This window comes from Oncorhynchus clarkii, chromosome 12 (assembly GCF_045791955.1).
Source record: "Oncorhynchus clarkii lewisi isolate Uvic-CL-2024 chromosome 12, UVic_Ocla_1.0, whole genome shotgun sequence".
Taxonomy (NCBI): domain Eukaryota; kingdom Metazoa; phylum Chordata; class Actinopteri; order Salmoniformes; family Salmonidae; genus Oncorhynchus; species Oncorhynchus clarkii.
Window position 1 is genome coordinate 15,049,457 of NC_092158.1, and position 17,655 is coordinate 15,067,111.

The 17,655-nt window shown below is 48.9% G+C and overlaps 1 protein-coding gene across 2 annotated transcripts in view; it reads right to left on the reverse strand.

The window, feature by feature from the left end:
• The window catches only part of LOC139422752 (integrin alpha-1-like), an 86,005-nt gene that overhangs the window by 45,347 nt on the left and 23,003 nt on the right, over positions 1–17,655 (reverse strand). For both annotated transcript variants that reach the window (XM_071174073.1, XM_071174074.1), the window contains exon 2: positions 16,967–17,087. In XM_071174073.1, coding sequence (XP_071030174.1) covers positions 16,967–17,087 — 121 coding nt within the window. The remainder of the gene's footprint in view (positions 1–16,966; positions 17,088–17,655) is intronic.

The following is a 17,655-nucleotide window of genomic DNA, read 5'->3' on the forward strand; positions in this document are numbered from 1 at the left end:
AACTATGCTAGTTATCTGCTAGCATGTAAACAGTCCGCTAATTAACATTCCACCCTCCTAATGGCCCCTGATCACCTAAAGAGGGAGCCAGCGGTGGGAACACACACACACACACACACACACACACACACACACAGCCATCTGAGAGAGAGAAAGCTGTAATCATCTCAGATCACACAGCTACAGTTACATACTGTATAGACATCTGTGCCTGACCCTCACTGTCCTAGACTCTGTCCAGGCACACTGACCTAGCTGTCCTAGCACACTGACCTAGATGTCCTAGCACACTGACTTAGCTGTCCTTGCACACTGACATAGCTGTCCTAGCACACTGACCTAGCTGTCCTAGCACACTGACCTAGCTGTCCTAGCACACTGACCTAGCTGTCCTAGCACACTGACCTAGCTGTCCTTGCACACTGACTTAGCTGTCCTTGCACACTGACCTAGCTGTCCTAGCACACTGACCTAGCTGTCCTAGCACACTGACCTAGCTGTCCTAGCACACTGATCTAGCTGTCCTAGCTGATCTAGCTATCACACATCTGTGCCTGACCCTCACTGTCCTAGACTCTGTCCAGGCACACTGACCTAGCTGTCCTAGCACACTGACCTAGATGTCCTAGCACACTGACTTAGCTGTCCTTGCACACTGACATAGCTGTCCTAGCACACTGACCTAGCTGTCCTAGCACACTGACCTAGCTGTCCTAGCACACTGACCTAGCTGTCCTTGCACACTGACTTAGCTGTCCTTGCACACTGACCTAGCTGTCCTAGCACACTGACCTAGCTGTCCTAGCACACTGACCTAGCTGTCCTAGCACACTGATCTAGCTGTCCTAGCACACTGAACTAGTACTCTGTCCAAGCACACTGACCTAGCACTCTGTCCAAGCACACTGACCTAGCACTCTGCCCAAGCACACTGAACTAGTACTCTGTCCAAGCAAACTGACCTAGCACTCTGTCCAAGCACACTGTCCTAGCACACTGAACTAGCACACTGATCTAGCACTCTGTCCAAGCACACTGAACTAGCACACTGACCTAGCACTCTGTCCTAGCACACTGACCTAGCACTCTGTCCAAGCACACTGACCTAGCACTCTGTCCAAGCACACTGTCCAAGCACACTGTCCTAGCACACTGAACTAGCACACTGTCCTTGCACTCTGTCCAAGCACACTGACCTAGCACTCTGTCTAAGCACACTGTCCTAGCACACTGACCTAGCTCACTGACCTAGCACTCTGTCCTAGCACTCTGTCCTAGCACTCTGTCCAAGCACACTGAACTAGCACTCTGTCCAAGCACACTGACCTAGCACTCTGTCCAAGCACACTGAACTAGCACTCTGTCCAAGCACACTGTCCAAGCAAACTGTCCTAGCACACTGAACTAGCACACTGTCCTAGCACTCTGTCCAAGCACCCTAACTAGCACACTGACCTAGCACTCTGTCCTAGCACACTGACCTAGCACTCTGTCCAAGCACACTGACCTAGCACTCTGTCCAAGCACACTGACCTAGCACTCTGTCCAAGCACACTGTCCAAGCACACTGTCCTAGCACACTGAACTAGCACACTGTCCTAGCACTCTGTCCAATCACACTGACCTAGCACTCTGTCTAAGCACACTGTCCTAGCACACTGACCTAGCTCACTGACCTAGCACTCTGACCTAGCACTCTGACCTAGAACTCTGTCCAAGCACTCTGAACTAGCACACTGTCCAAGCACACTGACCTAGCACTCTGTCCAAGCACACTGAACTTGCACTCTGTCCAACCACACTGACCTAGCACTCTGTCCAGGTACACTGTCCAAGCACACTGTCCTAGCAAACTGAACTAGCACTCCGTACTAGAACTCTGTCCAAGCACACTGTCCTAGCACACTGAACTAGCACACTGTCCTAGCACTCTGTCCAAGCACACTTTCCTAGCACACTGACCTAGCACACTGTACTAGCACACTGACCTAGCACATTGACCTAGCACACTGTCCTAGCTGTTCGAGCACACTGACCTAGCACACTGACCTAGCTGTCATAGCACACTGACCTAGCTCACTGACCTAGCTCACTGACCTAGCACACTGTCCTAGCACTCTGTCCTAGCACACTGTCCTAGCTGTCATAGCACACTGTCCAAGCACACTGACCTAGCTCACTGTCCTAGCACACTGACCTAGCACATTGACCTAGCACACTGTCCTAGCTGTTCTAGCACACTGACCTAGCACACTGTCCTAGCTGTCATAGCACTCTGTCCAAGCACACTGAACTAGCACTGTGTCCAAGCACACTGTCCTAGCACTCTGTCGTAGCACACTGAACTAGCACTCTGTCCAAGCACTCTGAACTAGCACTCTGTCCAAGCACACTGACCTAGCGCTCTGTCCTAGCACTCTGTCCAAGCACACTGTCCTAGCATACTGAACTAGCACTCTGTCCTAGAACTCTATCCAAGCACACTGTCCTAGCACACTGAACTAGCACACTTTCCTAGCACACTGACCTAGCACACTGTCCTAGCTGTTCTAGCACACTGACCTAGCACACTGTCCTAGCTGTCATAGCACACTGTCCCAGCTGTCATAGCACACTGTCCAAGCACACTGACCTAGCAGTCATAGCACACTGACCTAGCTCACTGACCTAGCTCACTGACCTAGCTCACTGACCTAGCTCACTGACCTAGCTCACTGACCTAGCTGTCATAGAACACTGACCTAGCTCACTGACCTAGCACACTGACCTAGCTGTCATAGCACACTGTCCTAGCACACTGTCCAAGCACACTGACCTGGCTGTCCTAGCACATTGTCCTAGCACACTGTCCAAGCACACTGACCTAGCAGTCATAGCACACTGACCTAGCTCACTGACCTAGCTGTTCTAGCACACTGACCTAGCACACTGTCCTAGCTGTCATAGCACACTGTCCAAGCACACTGACCTAGCAGTCATAGCACACGGACCTAGCTCACTGACCTAGCTCACTGACCTAGCTCACTGACCTAGCTCACTGACCTAGCTCACTGACCTAGCTGTCATAGAACACTGACCTAGCTCACTGACCTAGCACACTGACCTAGCTGTCATAGCACACTGTCCTAGCACACTGTCCAAGCACACTGACCTGGCTGTCCTAGCACATTGTCCTAGCACACTGTCCAAGCACACTGATCTAGCAGTCATAGCACACTGACCTAGCTCACTGACCTAGCTCACTGACCTAGCTCACTGACCTAGCTCACTGACCTAGCTCACTGACCTAGCTGTCATAGAACACTGACCTAGCTCACTGACCTAGCACACTGACCTAGCTGTCATAGCACACTGTCCTAGCACACTGTCCAAGCACACTGACCTGGCTGTCCTAGCACACTGTCCTAGCACACTGACCTAGCTCACTGACCTAGCTGTCATAGCACACTGACCTATAACACTGTCCTAGCACACTGACCTAGCTGTCCTAGCACACTGTCCTAGCACACTGTCCAAGCACACTGACCTGGCTGTCCTAGCACATTGTCCTAGCACACTGTCCTAGCACCCTGACCTAGCTGTCCTAGCACACTGTCCTAGCACACTGACCTAGCTCACTGACCTAGCTGTCATAGCACACTGACCTAGCACACTGTCCTAGCTGTCATAGCACACTGTCCAAGCACACTGACCTAGCAGTCATAGCACACTGACCTAGCTCACTGACCTAGCTCACTGACCTAGCTCACTGACCTAGCTCACTGACCTAGCTCACTGACCTAGCTGTCATAGAACACTGACCTAGCTCACTGACCTAGCACACTGACCTAGATGTCATAGCACACTGTCCTAGCACACTGTCCAAGCACACTGACCTGGCTGTCCTAGCACATTGTCCTAGCACACTGTCCAAGCACACTGACCTAGCAGTCATAGCACACTGACCTAGCTCACTGACCTAGCTCACTGACCTAGCTCACTGACCTAGCTCACTGACCTAGCTCACTGACATAGCTGTCATAGAACACTGACCTAGCTCACTGACCTAGCACACTGACCTAGCTGTCATAGCACACTGTCCTAGCACACTGTCCAAGCACACTGACCTGGCTGTCCTAGCACATTGTCCTAGCACACTGTCCTAGCACACTGACCTAGCTGTCCTAGCACACTGTCCTAGCACACTGACCTAGCTCACTGACCTAGCTGTCATAGCACACTGACCTATAACACTGTCCTAGCACACTGACCTAGCTGTCCTAGCACACTGTCCTAGCACACTGTCCAAGCACACTGACCTGGCTGTCCTAGCACATTGTCCTAGCACACTGTCCTAGCACCCTGACCTAGCTGTCCTGGCACACTGTCCTAGCACACTGACCTAGCTCACTGACCTAGCTGTCCTAGCACACTGTCCTAGCACTCTGTCAAGGCACACTGTCCTAGCACACTGTCCTAGCACACTGACCTAGCACACTGTCCTAGCACACTGACCTAGCTGTGCTAGCACACTGTTCTAGCACTCTGTCCAAGCACATTGTCCTAGCACTCTGTCCAAGCACACTGTCCTAGCACTCTGTACAAGCACACTGAACTTGCACTCTGTCCAAGCACACTGACCTAGCACTCTGTCCAAGCACACTGACCTAGCACTCTGTCCAAGCACACTGTCCAAGCACACTGAACTTGCACTCTGTCCAAGCACACTGACCTAGCACTCTGTCCAAGCACACTGACCTAGCACTCTGTCCAAGCACTCTGTCCAAGCACACTGACCTAGCACTCTGTCCAAGCACACTGTCCAAGCACACTGACCTAGCAAACTGAACTAGCACACTGACCTAACTCACTCACCTAGCTGTCATAGCACACTGACCTAGCACACTGTCCCAGCACACTGACCTAGCTGTCCTAGCACACTGACATAGCACACTGACCTAGCACACTGACCTAGAACACTCTCCAAGCACTCTGTCCAAGCACACTGTCCAAGCACACTGAACTAGCACACTGTCCTAGCACACTGACCTAGCTGTCCAATCACATTGTCCTAGCACTCTGTCCAAGCACACTGTCCTAGCACTCTGTACAAGCACACTGAACTTGCACTCTGTCCAAGCACACTGACCTAGCATACTGTCCAAGCACACTGACCTAGCACTCTGTCCAAGCACACTGTCCAAGCACACTGACCTAGCACACTGAACTAGCACACTGTCCTAGCACACTGACCTAGCTGTCCTAGCACATTGTCCTAGCACTCTGTCCAAGCACACTGTCCTAGCACTCTGTACAAGCACACTGAACTTGCACTCTGTCCAAGCACACTGACCTAGCACTCTGTCCAAGCACACTGACCTAGCACTCTGTCCAAGCACTCTGTCCAAGCACACTGACCTAGCACTCTGTCCAAGCACACTGTCCAAGCACACTGACCTAGCACACTGAACTAGCACACTGTCCTAGCACACTGACCTAGTTGTCCTAGCACACTGTCCAAGCACTCTGTCCAAGCACATTGTCCTAGCACTCTGTCCAAGCACACTGTCCTAGCACTCTGTACAAGCACACTGAACTTGCACTCTGTCCAAGCACACTGTCCTAGCACACTGAACTAGCACACTGATCTAGCACTCTGTCCAAGCACACTGAACTAGCAAACTGACCTAGCACTCTGTCCTAGCACACTGACCTAGCACTCTGTCCAAGCACACTGACCTAGCACTCTGTCCAAGCACACTGTCCAAGCACACTGTCCTAGCACACTGAACTAGCACACTGTCCTTGCACTCTGTCCAAGCACACTGACCTAGCACTCTGTCTAAGCACACTGTCCTAGCACACTGACCTAGCTCACTGACCTAGCACTCTGTCCTAGCACTCTGTCCTAGCACTCTGTCCAAGCACACTGAACTAGCACTCTGTCCAAGCACACTGACCTAGCACTCTGTCCAAGCACAATGAACTAGCACTCTGTCCAAGCACACTGTCCAAGCAAACTGTCCTAGCACACTGAACTAGCACACTGTCCTAGCACTCTGTCCAAGCACCCTAACTAGCACACTGACCTAGCACTCTGTCCAAGCACACTGACCTAGCACTCTGTCCAAGCACACTGACCTAGCACTCTGTCCAAGCACACTGTCCAAGCACACTGTCCTAGCACACTGAACTAGCACACTGTCCTAGCACTCTGTCCAATCACACTGACCTAGCACTCTGTCTAAGCACACTGTCCTAGCACACTGACCTAGCTCACTGACCTAGCACTCTGACCTAGCACTCTGACCTAGAACTCTGTCCAAGCACTCTGAACTAGCACACTGTCCAAGCACACTGACCTAGCACTCTGTCCAAGCACACTGAACTTGCACTCTGTCCAACCACACTGACCTAGCACTCTGTCCAGGTACACTGTCCAAGCACACTGTCCTAGCAAACTGAACTAGCACTCTGTACTAGAACTCTGTCCAAGCACACTGTCCTAGCACACTGAACTAGCACACTGTCCTAGCACTCTGTCCAAGCACACTTTCCTAGCACACTGACCTAGCACATTGACCTAGCACACTGTCCTAGCTGTTCGAGCACACTGACCTAGCACACTGACCTAGCTGTCATAGCACACTGACCTAGCTCACTGACCTAGCACACTGTCCTAGCACTCTGTCCTAGCACACTGTCCTAGCTGTCATAGCACACTGTCCAAGCACACTGACCTAGCTCACTGTCCTAGCACACTGACCTAGCACATTGACCTAGCACACTGTCCTAGCTGTTCTAGCACACTGACCTAGCACACTGTCCTAGCTGTCATAGCACTCTGTCCAAGCACACTGAACTAGCACTCTGTCCAAGCACACTGTCCTAGCACTCTGTCGTAGCACACTGAACTAGCACTCTGTCCAAGCACACTGACCTAGCGCTCTGTCCTAGCACTCTGTCCAAGCACACTGTCCTAGCACACTGACCTAGCACTCTGTCCAAGCACACTGACCTAGCACTCTGTCCAAGCACACTGTCCAAGCACACTGACCTAGCACACTGAACTAGCACACTGACCTAACTCACTCACCTAGCTGTCATAGCACACTGACCTAGCACACTGTCCCAGCACACTGACCTAGCTGTCCTAGCACACTGACATAGCACACTGACCTAGCACACTGACCTAGAACACTCTCCAAGCACTCTGTCCAAGCACACTGTCCAAGCACACTGACCTAGCACACTGAACTAGCACACTGTCCTAGCACACTGACCTAGTTGTCCTAGCACACTGTCCAAGCACTCTGTCCAAGCACATTGTCCTAGCACTCTGTCCAAGCACACTGTCCTAGCACTCTGTACAAGCACACTGAACTTGCACTCTGTCCAAGCACACTGTCCTAGCACACTGAACTAGCACACTGATCTAGCACTCTGTCCAAGCACACTGAACTAGCACACTGACCTAGCACTCTGTCCTAGCACACTGACCTAGCACTCTGTCCAAGCACACTGACCTAGCACTCTGTCCAAGCACACTGTCCAAGCACACTGTCCTAGCACACTGAACTAGCACACTGTCCTTGCACTCTGTCCAAGCACACTGACCTAGCACTCTGTCTAAGCACACTGTCCTAGCACACTGACCTAGCTCACTGACCTAGCACTCTGTCCTAGCACTCTGTCCTAGCACTCTGTCCAAGCACACTGAACTAGCACTCTGTCCAAGCACACTGACCTAGCAATCTGTCCAAGCACACTGAACTAGCACTCTGTCCAAGCACACTGTCCAAGCAAACTGTCCTAGCACACTGAACTAGCACACTGTCCTAGCACTCTGTCCAAGCACCCTAACTAGCACACTGACCTAGCACTCTGTCCTAGCACACTGACCTAGCACTCTGTCCAAGCACACTGACCTAGCACTCTGTCCAAGCACACTGACCTAGCACTCTGTCCAAGCACACTGTCCAAGCACACTGTCCTAGCACACTGAACTAGCACACTGTCCTAGCACTCTGTCCAATCACACTGACCTAGCACTCTGTCTAAGCACACTGTCCTAGCACACTGACCTAGCTCACTGACCTAGCACTCTGACCTAGCACTCTGACCTAGAACTCTGTCCAAGCACACTGACCTGGCTGTCCTAGCACATTGTCCTAGCACACTGTCCAAGCACACTGACCTAGCAGTCATAGCACACTGACCTAGCTCACTGACCTAGCTGTTCTAGCACACTGACCTAGCACACTGTCCTAGCTGTCATAGCACACTGTCCAAGCACACTGACCTAGCAGTCATAGCACACTGACCTAGCTCACTGACCTAGCTCACTGACCTAGCTCACTGACCTAGCTCACTGACCTAGCTCACTGACCTAGCTGTCATAGAACACTGACCTAGCTCACTGACCTAGCACACTGACCTAGCTGTCATAGCACACTGTCCTAGCACACTGTCCAAGCACACTGACCTGGCTGTCCTAGCACATTGTCCTAGCACACTGTCCAAGCACACTGATCTAGCAGTCATAGCACACTGACCTAGCTCACTGACCTAGCTCACTGACCTAGCTCACTGACATAGCTCACTGACCTAGCTGTCATAGAACACTGACCTAGCTCACTGACCTAGCACACTGACCTAGCTGTCATAGCACACTGTCCTAGCACACTGTCCAAGCACACTGACCTGGCTGTCCTAGCACACTGTCCTAGCACACTGACCTAGCTCACTGACCTAGCTGTCATAGCACACTGACCTATAACACTGTCCTAGCACACTGACCTAGCTGTCCTAGCACACTGTCCTAGCACACTGTCCAAGCACACTGACCTGGCTGTCCTAGCACATTGTCCTAGCACACTGTCCTAGCACCCTGACCTAGCTGTCCTAGCACACTGTCCTAGCACACTGACCTAGCTCACTGACCTAGCTGTCATAGCACACTGACCTAGCTCACTGACCTAGCTGTTCTAGCACACTGACCTAGCACACTGTCCTAGCTGTCATAGCACACTGTCCAAGCACACTGACCTAGCAGTCATAGCACACTGACCTAGCTCACTGACCTAGCTCACTGACCTAGCTCACTGACCTAGCTCACTGACCTAGCTCACTGACCTAGCTGTCATAGAACACTGACCTAGCTCACTGACCTAGCACACTGACCTAGATGTCATAGCACACTGTCCTAGCACACTGTCCAAGCACACTGACCTGGCTGTCCTAGCACATTGTCCTAGCACACTGTCCAAGCACACTGACCTAGCAGTCATAGCACACTGACCTAGCTCACTGACCTAGCTCACTGACCTAGCTCACTGACCTAGCTCACTGACCTAGCTCACTGACCTAGCTCACTGACCTAGCTGTCATAGAACACTGACCTAGCTCACTGACCTAGCACACTGACCTAGCTGTCATAGCACACTGTCCTAGCACACTGTCCAAGCACACTGACCTGGCTGTCCTAGCACATTGTCCTAGCACACTGTCCTAGCACACTGACCTAGCTGTCCTAGCACACTGTCCTAGCACACTGACCTAGCTCACTGACCTAGCTGTCATAGCACACTGACCTATAACACTGTCCTAGCACACTGACCTAGCTGTCCTAGCACACTGTCCTAGCACACTGTCCAAGCACACTGACCTGGCTGTCCTAGCACATTGTCCTAGCACACTGTCCTAGCACCCTGACCTAGCTGTCCTAGCACACTGTCCTAGCACTCTGTCCAGGCACACTGTCCTAGCACACTGTCCTAGCACACTGACCTAGCACACTGTCCTAGCACACTGACCTAGCTGTGCTAGCACACTGTTCTAGCACTCTGTCCAAGCACATTGTCCTAGCACTCTGTCCAAGCACACTGTCCTAGCACTCTGTCCAAGCACACTGACCTAGCACTCTGTCCAAGCACACTGTCCAAGCACACTGAACTTGCACTCTGTCCAAGCACACTGACCTAGCACTCTGTCCAAGCACACTGACCTAGCACTCTGTCCAAGCACAGTGACCTAGCACTCTGTCCAAGCACTCTGTCCAAGCACACTGACCTAGCACTCTGTCCAAGCACACTGTCCAAGCACACTGACCTAGCACACTGAACTAGCACACTGACCTAACTCACTCACCTAGCTGTCATAGCACTGTCATAGCACACTGACCTAGCTCACTGACCTAGCTGTCATAGCACACTGACCTAGCTCACTGACCTAGCTGTTCTAGCACACTGACCTAGCACACTGTCCTAGCTGTCATAGCACACTGACCTAGCTCACTGACCTAGCTGTTCTAGCACACTGACCTAGCACACTGTCCTAGCTGTCATAGCACACTGTCCAAGCACACTGACCTAGCAGTCATAGCACACTGACCTAGCTCACTGACCTAGCTCACTGACCTAGCTCACTGACCTAGCTCACTGACCTAGCTCACTGACCTAGCTCACTGACCTAGCTGTCATAGAACACTGACCTAGCTCACTGACCTAGCACACTGACCTAGATGTCATAGCACACTGTCCTAGCACACTGTCCAAGCACACTGACCTGGCTGTCCTAGCACATTGTCCTAGCACACTGTCCAAGCACACTGACCTAGCAGTCATAGCTCACTGACCTAGCTCACTGACCTAGCTCACTGACCTAGCTCACTGACCTAGCTGTCATAGAACACTGACCTAGCTCACTGACCTAGCACACTGACCTAGCTGTCATAGCACACTGTCCTAGCACACTGTCCAAGCACACTGACCTGGCTGTCCTAGCACATTGTCCTAGCACACTGTCCTAGCACACTGACCTAGCTGTCCTAGCACACTGTCCTAGCACACTGACCTAGCTCACTGACCTAGCTGTCATAGCACACTGACCTATAACACTGTCCTAGCACACTGACCTAGCTGTCCTAGCACACTGTCCTAGCACACTGTCCAAGCACACTGACCTGGCTGTCCTAGCACATTGTCCTAGCACACTGTCCTAGCACCCTGACCTAGCTGTCCTAGCACACTGTCCTAGCACACTGACCTAGCTCACTGACCTAGCTGTCCTAGCACACTGTCCTAGCACTCTGTCCAGGCACACTGTCCTAGCACACTGTCCTAGCACACTGACCTAGCACACTGTCCTAGCACACTGACCTAGCTGTGCTAGCACACTGTTCTAGCACTCTGTCCAAGCACATTGTCCTAGCACTCTGTCCAAGCACACTGTCCTAGCACTCTGTACAAGCACACTGAACTTGCACTCTGTCCAAGCACACTGACCTAGCACTCTGTCCAAGCACACTGACCTAGCACTCTGTCCAAGCACACTGTCCAAGCACACTGAACTTGCACTCTGTCCAAGCACACTGACCTAGCACTCTGTCCAAGCACACTGACCTAGCACTCTGTCCAAGCACTCTGTCCAAGCACACTGACCTAGCACTCTGTCCAAGCACACTGTCCAAGCACACTGACCTAGCACACTGAACTAGCACACTGACCTAACTCACTCACCTAGCTGTCATAGCACTGTCATAGCACACTGACCTAGCTCACTGACCTAGCTGTCATAGCACACTGACCTAGCTCACTGACCTAGCTGTTCTAGCACACTGACCTAGCACACTGTCCTAGCTGTCATAGCACACTGTCCAAGCCCACTGACCTAGCAGTCATAGCACACTGTCCTAGCACACTGACCTAGCTGTCCTAGCACATTGACATAGCACACTGACCTAGCACACTGACCTAGAACACTCTCCAAGCACTCTGTCCAAGCACACTGTCCAAGCACACTGACCTAGCACACTGAACTAGCACACTGTCCTAGCACACTGACCTAGCTGTCCAATCACATTGTCCTAGCACTCTGTCCAAGCACACTGTCCTAGCACTCTGTACAAGCACACTGAACTTGCACTCTGTCCAAGCACACTGACCTAGCACTCTGTCCAAGCACACTGACCTAGCACTCTGTCCAAGCACACTGTCCAAGCACACTGACCTAGCACACTGAACTAGCACACTGTCCTAGCACACTGACCTAGCTGTCCTAGCACATTGTCCTAGCACTCTGTCCAAGCACACTGTCCTAGCACTCTGTACAAGCACACTGAACTTGCACTCTGTCAAAGCACACTGACCTAGCACTCTGTCCAAGCACACTGACCTAGCACTCTGTCCAAGCACTCTGTCCAAGCACACTGACCTAGCACATTGTCCTAGCACTCTGTCCAAGCACACTGTCCTAGCACTCTGTACAAGCACACTGAACTTGCACTCTGTCCAAGCACACTGACCTAGCACTCTGTCCAAGCACACTGACCTAGCACTCTGTCCAAGCACACTGACCTAGCACTCTGTACAAGCACACTGAACTTGCACTCTGTCCAAGCACACTGACCTAGCACTCTGTCCAAGCACACTGACCTAGCACTCTGTCCAAGCACTCTGTCCAAGCACACTGACCTAGCACTCTGTCCAAGCACACTGTCCAAGCACACTGACCTAGCACACTGAACTAGCACACAGTCCTAGCACACTGACCTAGTTGTCCAAGCACATTGTCCTAGCACTCTGTCCAAGCACACTGTCCTAGCACTCTGTACAAGCACACTGAACTTGCACTCTGTCCAAGCACACTGACCTAGCACTCTGTCCAAGCACACTGACCTAGCACTCTGTCCAAGCACACTGACCTAGCACTCTGTCCAAGCACACTGTCCAAGCACACTGACCTAGCACACTGAACTAGCACTCTGTCCAAGCACACTGACCTAGCACTCTGTCCAAGCACACTGACCTAGCACACTGTCCAAGCACACTGAACTAGCACTCTGTCCTAGCACTCTGTCCAAGCACACTGTCCTAGCACACTGAACTAGCACTCTGTCCAATCACACTGACCTAGCACTCTGTTCAAGCACACTGAACTAGCACTCTGTCCTAGAAATCTGTCCAAGCACACTGTCCTAGCACACTGAACTAGCACTCTGTCCAAGCACACTGACCTAGCACACTGACCTAGCACACTGACCTAGCACACTTTCCTAGCACACTGACCTAGCACACCCGACTAGCACATTGTCCTAGCACACTGTCCTAGCTGTCCTAGCACATTGTCCTAGCACACTGTCCTAGCTGTCCTAGCACACTGTCCTAGCACACTGACCTAGCCCTTGCTTTGAGTGAGAGGTGTCTAATGGTGCCATTCCATCTGTGAATGATCACTCACCTACAGTAACCCAGGTTACGATCACACACCTCACATTTACAGTAACCCAGGTTACGATCACACACCTCACATTTACAGTAACCCAGGTTAAGATCACTCACCTCACATCTACAGTAACCCAGGTTAAGATCACTTAGGCATCTAGGCACAATTTCTTTCTCTTTCTTTCTCTCTATCTCTCTGATTTTAAGGGAGGTTTGTGTAAATTATAAGCCCAACCAAGGCTCTGCTCCAATATCAACACATACTGCTAGCATATGTCTTAAAATGAAACTAGTGTCAGGAATGCATTCTATGGTATGGTATGTTAGTATGTGTAGTATTTGTGAACTAGAAAGTAACTGGAACTATCAGGTCTTGCTTTAACATGATCTTTGGGTGAAATTACAAGTTTAAACATGCCTTCAAGTGTGGATATTGGAACAAACACATACAGTGCCTTGCGAAAGTATTCGGCCCCCTTGAACTTTGCGACCTTTTGCCACATTTCAGGCTTCAAACATAAAGATATAAAACTGTATTTTTTTGTGAAGAATCAACAACAAGTGGGACACAATCATGAAGTGGAACAACATTTATTGGATATTTCAAACTTTTTTAACAAATCAAAAACTGAAAAATTGGGCGTGCAAAATTATTCAGCCCCCTTAAGTTAATACTTTGTAGCGCCACCTTTTGCTGCGATTACAGCTGTAAGTCGCTTGGGGTATGTCTCTATCAGTTTTGCACATCGAGAGACTGAAATGTTTTCCCATTCCTCCTTGCAAAACAGCTCGAGCTCAGTGAGGTTGGATGGAGAGCATTTGTGAACAGCAGTTTTCAGTTCTTTCCACAGATTCTCGATTGGATTCAGGTCTGGACTTTGACTTGGCCATTCTAACACCTGGATATGTTTATTTTTGAACCATTCCATTGTAGATTTTGCTTTATGTTTTGGATCATTGTCTTGTTGGAAGACAAATCTCCGTCCCAGTCTCAGGTCTTTTGCAGACTCCATCAGGTTTTCTTCCAGAATGGTCCTGTATTTGGCTCCATCCATCTTCTGATCAATTTTAACCATCTTCCCTGTCCCTGCTGAAGAAAAGCAGGCCCAAACCATGATGCTGCCACCACCATGTTTGACAGTGGGGATGGTGCATTCTTTTACGCCAAACATAACGTTTTGCATTGTTGCCAAAAAGTTCAATTTTGGTTTCATCTGACCAGAGCGCCTTCTTCCACATGTTTGGTGTGTCTCCCAGGTGGCTTGTGGCAAACTTTAAACAACACTTTTTATGGATATCTTTAAGAAATGGCTTTCTTCTTGCCACTCTTCCATAAAGGCCAGATTTGTGCAATATACGACTGATTGTTGTCCTATGGACAGAGTCTCCCACCTCAGCTGTAGATCTCAGTTCATCCAGAGTGATCATGGGCCTCTTGGCTGCATCTCTGATCAGTCTTCTCCTTGTATGAGATGAAAGTTTAGAGGGACGGCCAGGTCTTGGTAGATTTGCAGTGGTCTGATACTCCTTCCATTTCAATATTATTGCTTGCACAGTGCTCCTTGGGATGTTTAAAGCTTGGGAAATGTTTTTGTACCCAAATCCGGCTTTAAACTTCTTCACAACAGTATCTCGGACCTGCCTGGTGTGTTCCTTGTTCTTCATGATGCTCTCTGCGCTTTTAACGGACCTCTGAGACTATCACAGTGCAGGTGCATTTATACGGAGACTTGATTACACACAGGTGGATTGTATTTATCATCATTAGTCATTTAGGTCAACATTGGATCATTCAGAGATCCTCACTGAACTTCTGGAGAGAGTTTGCTGCACTGAAAGTAAAGGGGCTGAATAATTTTGCACGCCCAATTTTTCAGTTTTGAATTTGTTAAAAAGGTTTGAAATATCCAATAAATGTCGTTCCACTTCATGATTGTGTCCCACTTGTTGTTGATTCTTCACAAAAAAATACAGTTTTATATCTTTATGTTTGAAGCCTGAAATGTGGCAAAAGGTCGCAAAGTTCAAGGGGGCCGAATACTTTCGCAAGGCACTGTAACTAGCCCCCGTCACTCTTATACAGTGGTATCTATCTGTGTACACGTGAGAGTAACTGGAGCCATCAGGGAATTCTCTACATGAACTCTGTAAAAGAAGAAAGCTGTGGGATCGTTCATCGTTCCTCATCACAGCTGCTCCTGCTGATTGAGAAGGACTGAATTACTGTAACTGGTCCCATATGAGTTTAATAAGCCCATTCCAGCTGAATGTATGTGGATAGTTAGCTAGTTAGAGGTTGAGTCCCAAATGGCCCCCTATTCCCTATTTATGTAGTAGTGTACTGTGTAGGGAATAGGGTGCCATTTAGGACACACACAGGAGAACTATAGGGGACGACTGTCTCTCTCTCTCTCTGTCTGAGGGAACAGTACCTTTCTCTAAAGGGGGGCAGACGTAGTTTACTAGCATGTAAATATGTGTTCCTTGACCAATTAAGAGAGAGATCATGGTTTCACGGTGTCTTTACTGGCGGGCTGAGTGGATACTCTGGTAGGTTGTGTTCACTTAACAAGCGGAGGGAGGGACTCTTTATATGAGACAGACAGTGTTAGGCTGCAGGCCTAACTGGCCTAACTGATACAAGCGGGAATGGGATGGGGAGTTGGGGGTGTAGAACAACCTCTTTTTGTTTCTCTTTTCTTTACATACCAATTTTATTATTACAAAATCCTGTATGTTCAATATGTTAATTTCTATAAAAAGGAAAAAATTATGAAATTGTCAACTTTACAGGGAGGGACACATAAGTCATGATATGATTGCAATCGGTATTGCAAGATACTGTATCTCAATGTTGAACTTGTTCAGCTAACAGGAAACCAAACTACTGTCAGGGTTGGGGTCAATTCCATTTCAATTCCAGTCAATTCAGAAACTAAACCAAATTCCAATTCCAATTGAAAATGTTCCTCTTTGAAATTCATTGAAGAGATTAGAATTGGAATTTCAGTGTACTTCTTGAATTGATTGGAATTTAAATGGAATTGACCCCAACCCTGACCACCAGGACAGTGGTCTTGTCCGAAATCTGTCTTGCCTACTACTTACTAAAACTACATGCTGTGCACTAATCGTACTACATCATTTTTTGGAAAGCAGTGATTAGTCAACAACCAATAGAGTGAGCAACAAATAACGCACTAGGCTCACCCATCATGAGAATGCGTCATCCAATGTGCACGCTATTCGTTAAATGTATTAAAGAGATCGTCCTCTTATTTCATTATCAGCTGATGATAAGCTGCTGTCAAACACAGGTGAGTCTGGAAAGCCCATTCCCTTCCTCAAAAGTGTGCAGTGAATTCCACTCAATGAAAAGCCGAAATCATCTGAATTATTATAACATCCTGGAATTTAAAGCATACTCGATTATCGTGATGTCACATACCCAACGTTCTATTTTCACATACCTAAAATAATACTACTTAGAACGCAAGTATGGGTGTTCAGACATGGTGACAAGTGTTAGAGTGGGTTCAAATAGACCTGGGTTCAAATAGTATTTGTTTTCTCTTTAAATACTTTGTGTTTTATTGAGTCTGGCTGGAGTGCCAGTTGGGTTGAGTTTGCTGTTTAAACTTTTGGTACTATTTCATTGATTCCATGGAACCAGGCAAGCTTAATCAAGTGCAGCTAAAGTATTTGAAAGAAAACGGACACTATGTGAACCCAGGTCTTGTGGATGATAACACGAATGAACTCACCACTTCCCCTCACTGTTCTCAAACTGCTGGACTGAGTATCCAAACATGTCCTCCAGCGGACCATTGAAAGTCTCCCCATTCTTGTCATCCACGTTAAATGACGACACACACGATAGCAACACTGCAAGAAAAGAACTGTTGTTACTACAGAGAAGACAAAGACTTTTATTTGAGAAAAGATGCAGTCAAAAACGTGATTTTCATGTGTTTCATATATATATTTCCACACTATGAGGTTGTGAAAATGATGATAATGCCATTTTAGTGTAAGAGCTGTTTGAAAAGACCGCCTGAAATTTAAGCCTGTTTTGGTGGGATGGAGTTTTGGCATTCCATGGTGACATCACCAGGAGGTAAATTAGTTAGTAGACCAATAAAGAAAGAGAGTTCCAAACCTCTCTGCCAATAACAGCTCATTTTCAGTTTTCCCCTCCCCACTAAGACCACTCCCAGACAGTCCTAGCTAAATTCTTGCTTGAGAAATTGCTCTTTGCTAAGAAGCTATTATTGTTCCTTTTTTACCATTTTAATTGAAAACAATCACAGTAAGGTACTTGATTATTACCCAAAAATGATATGATAATGAGATAAAAATGTCATTTTGGTAAAATATTGCAGTGTAAATGATCTTCCCTCATATTTACAGAGAAGTTATTGGCAAGCAGGAAAAATCTATACCATAAATATTT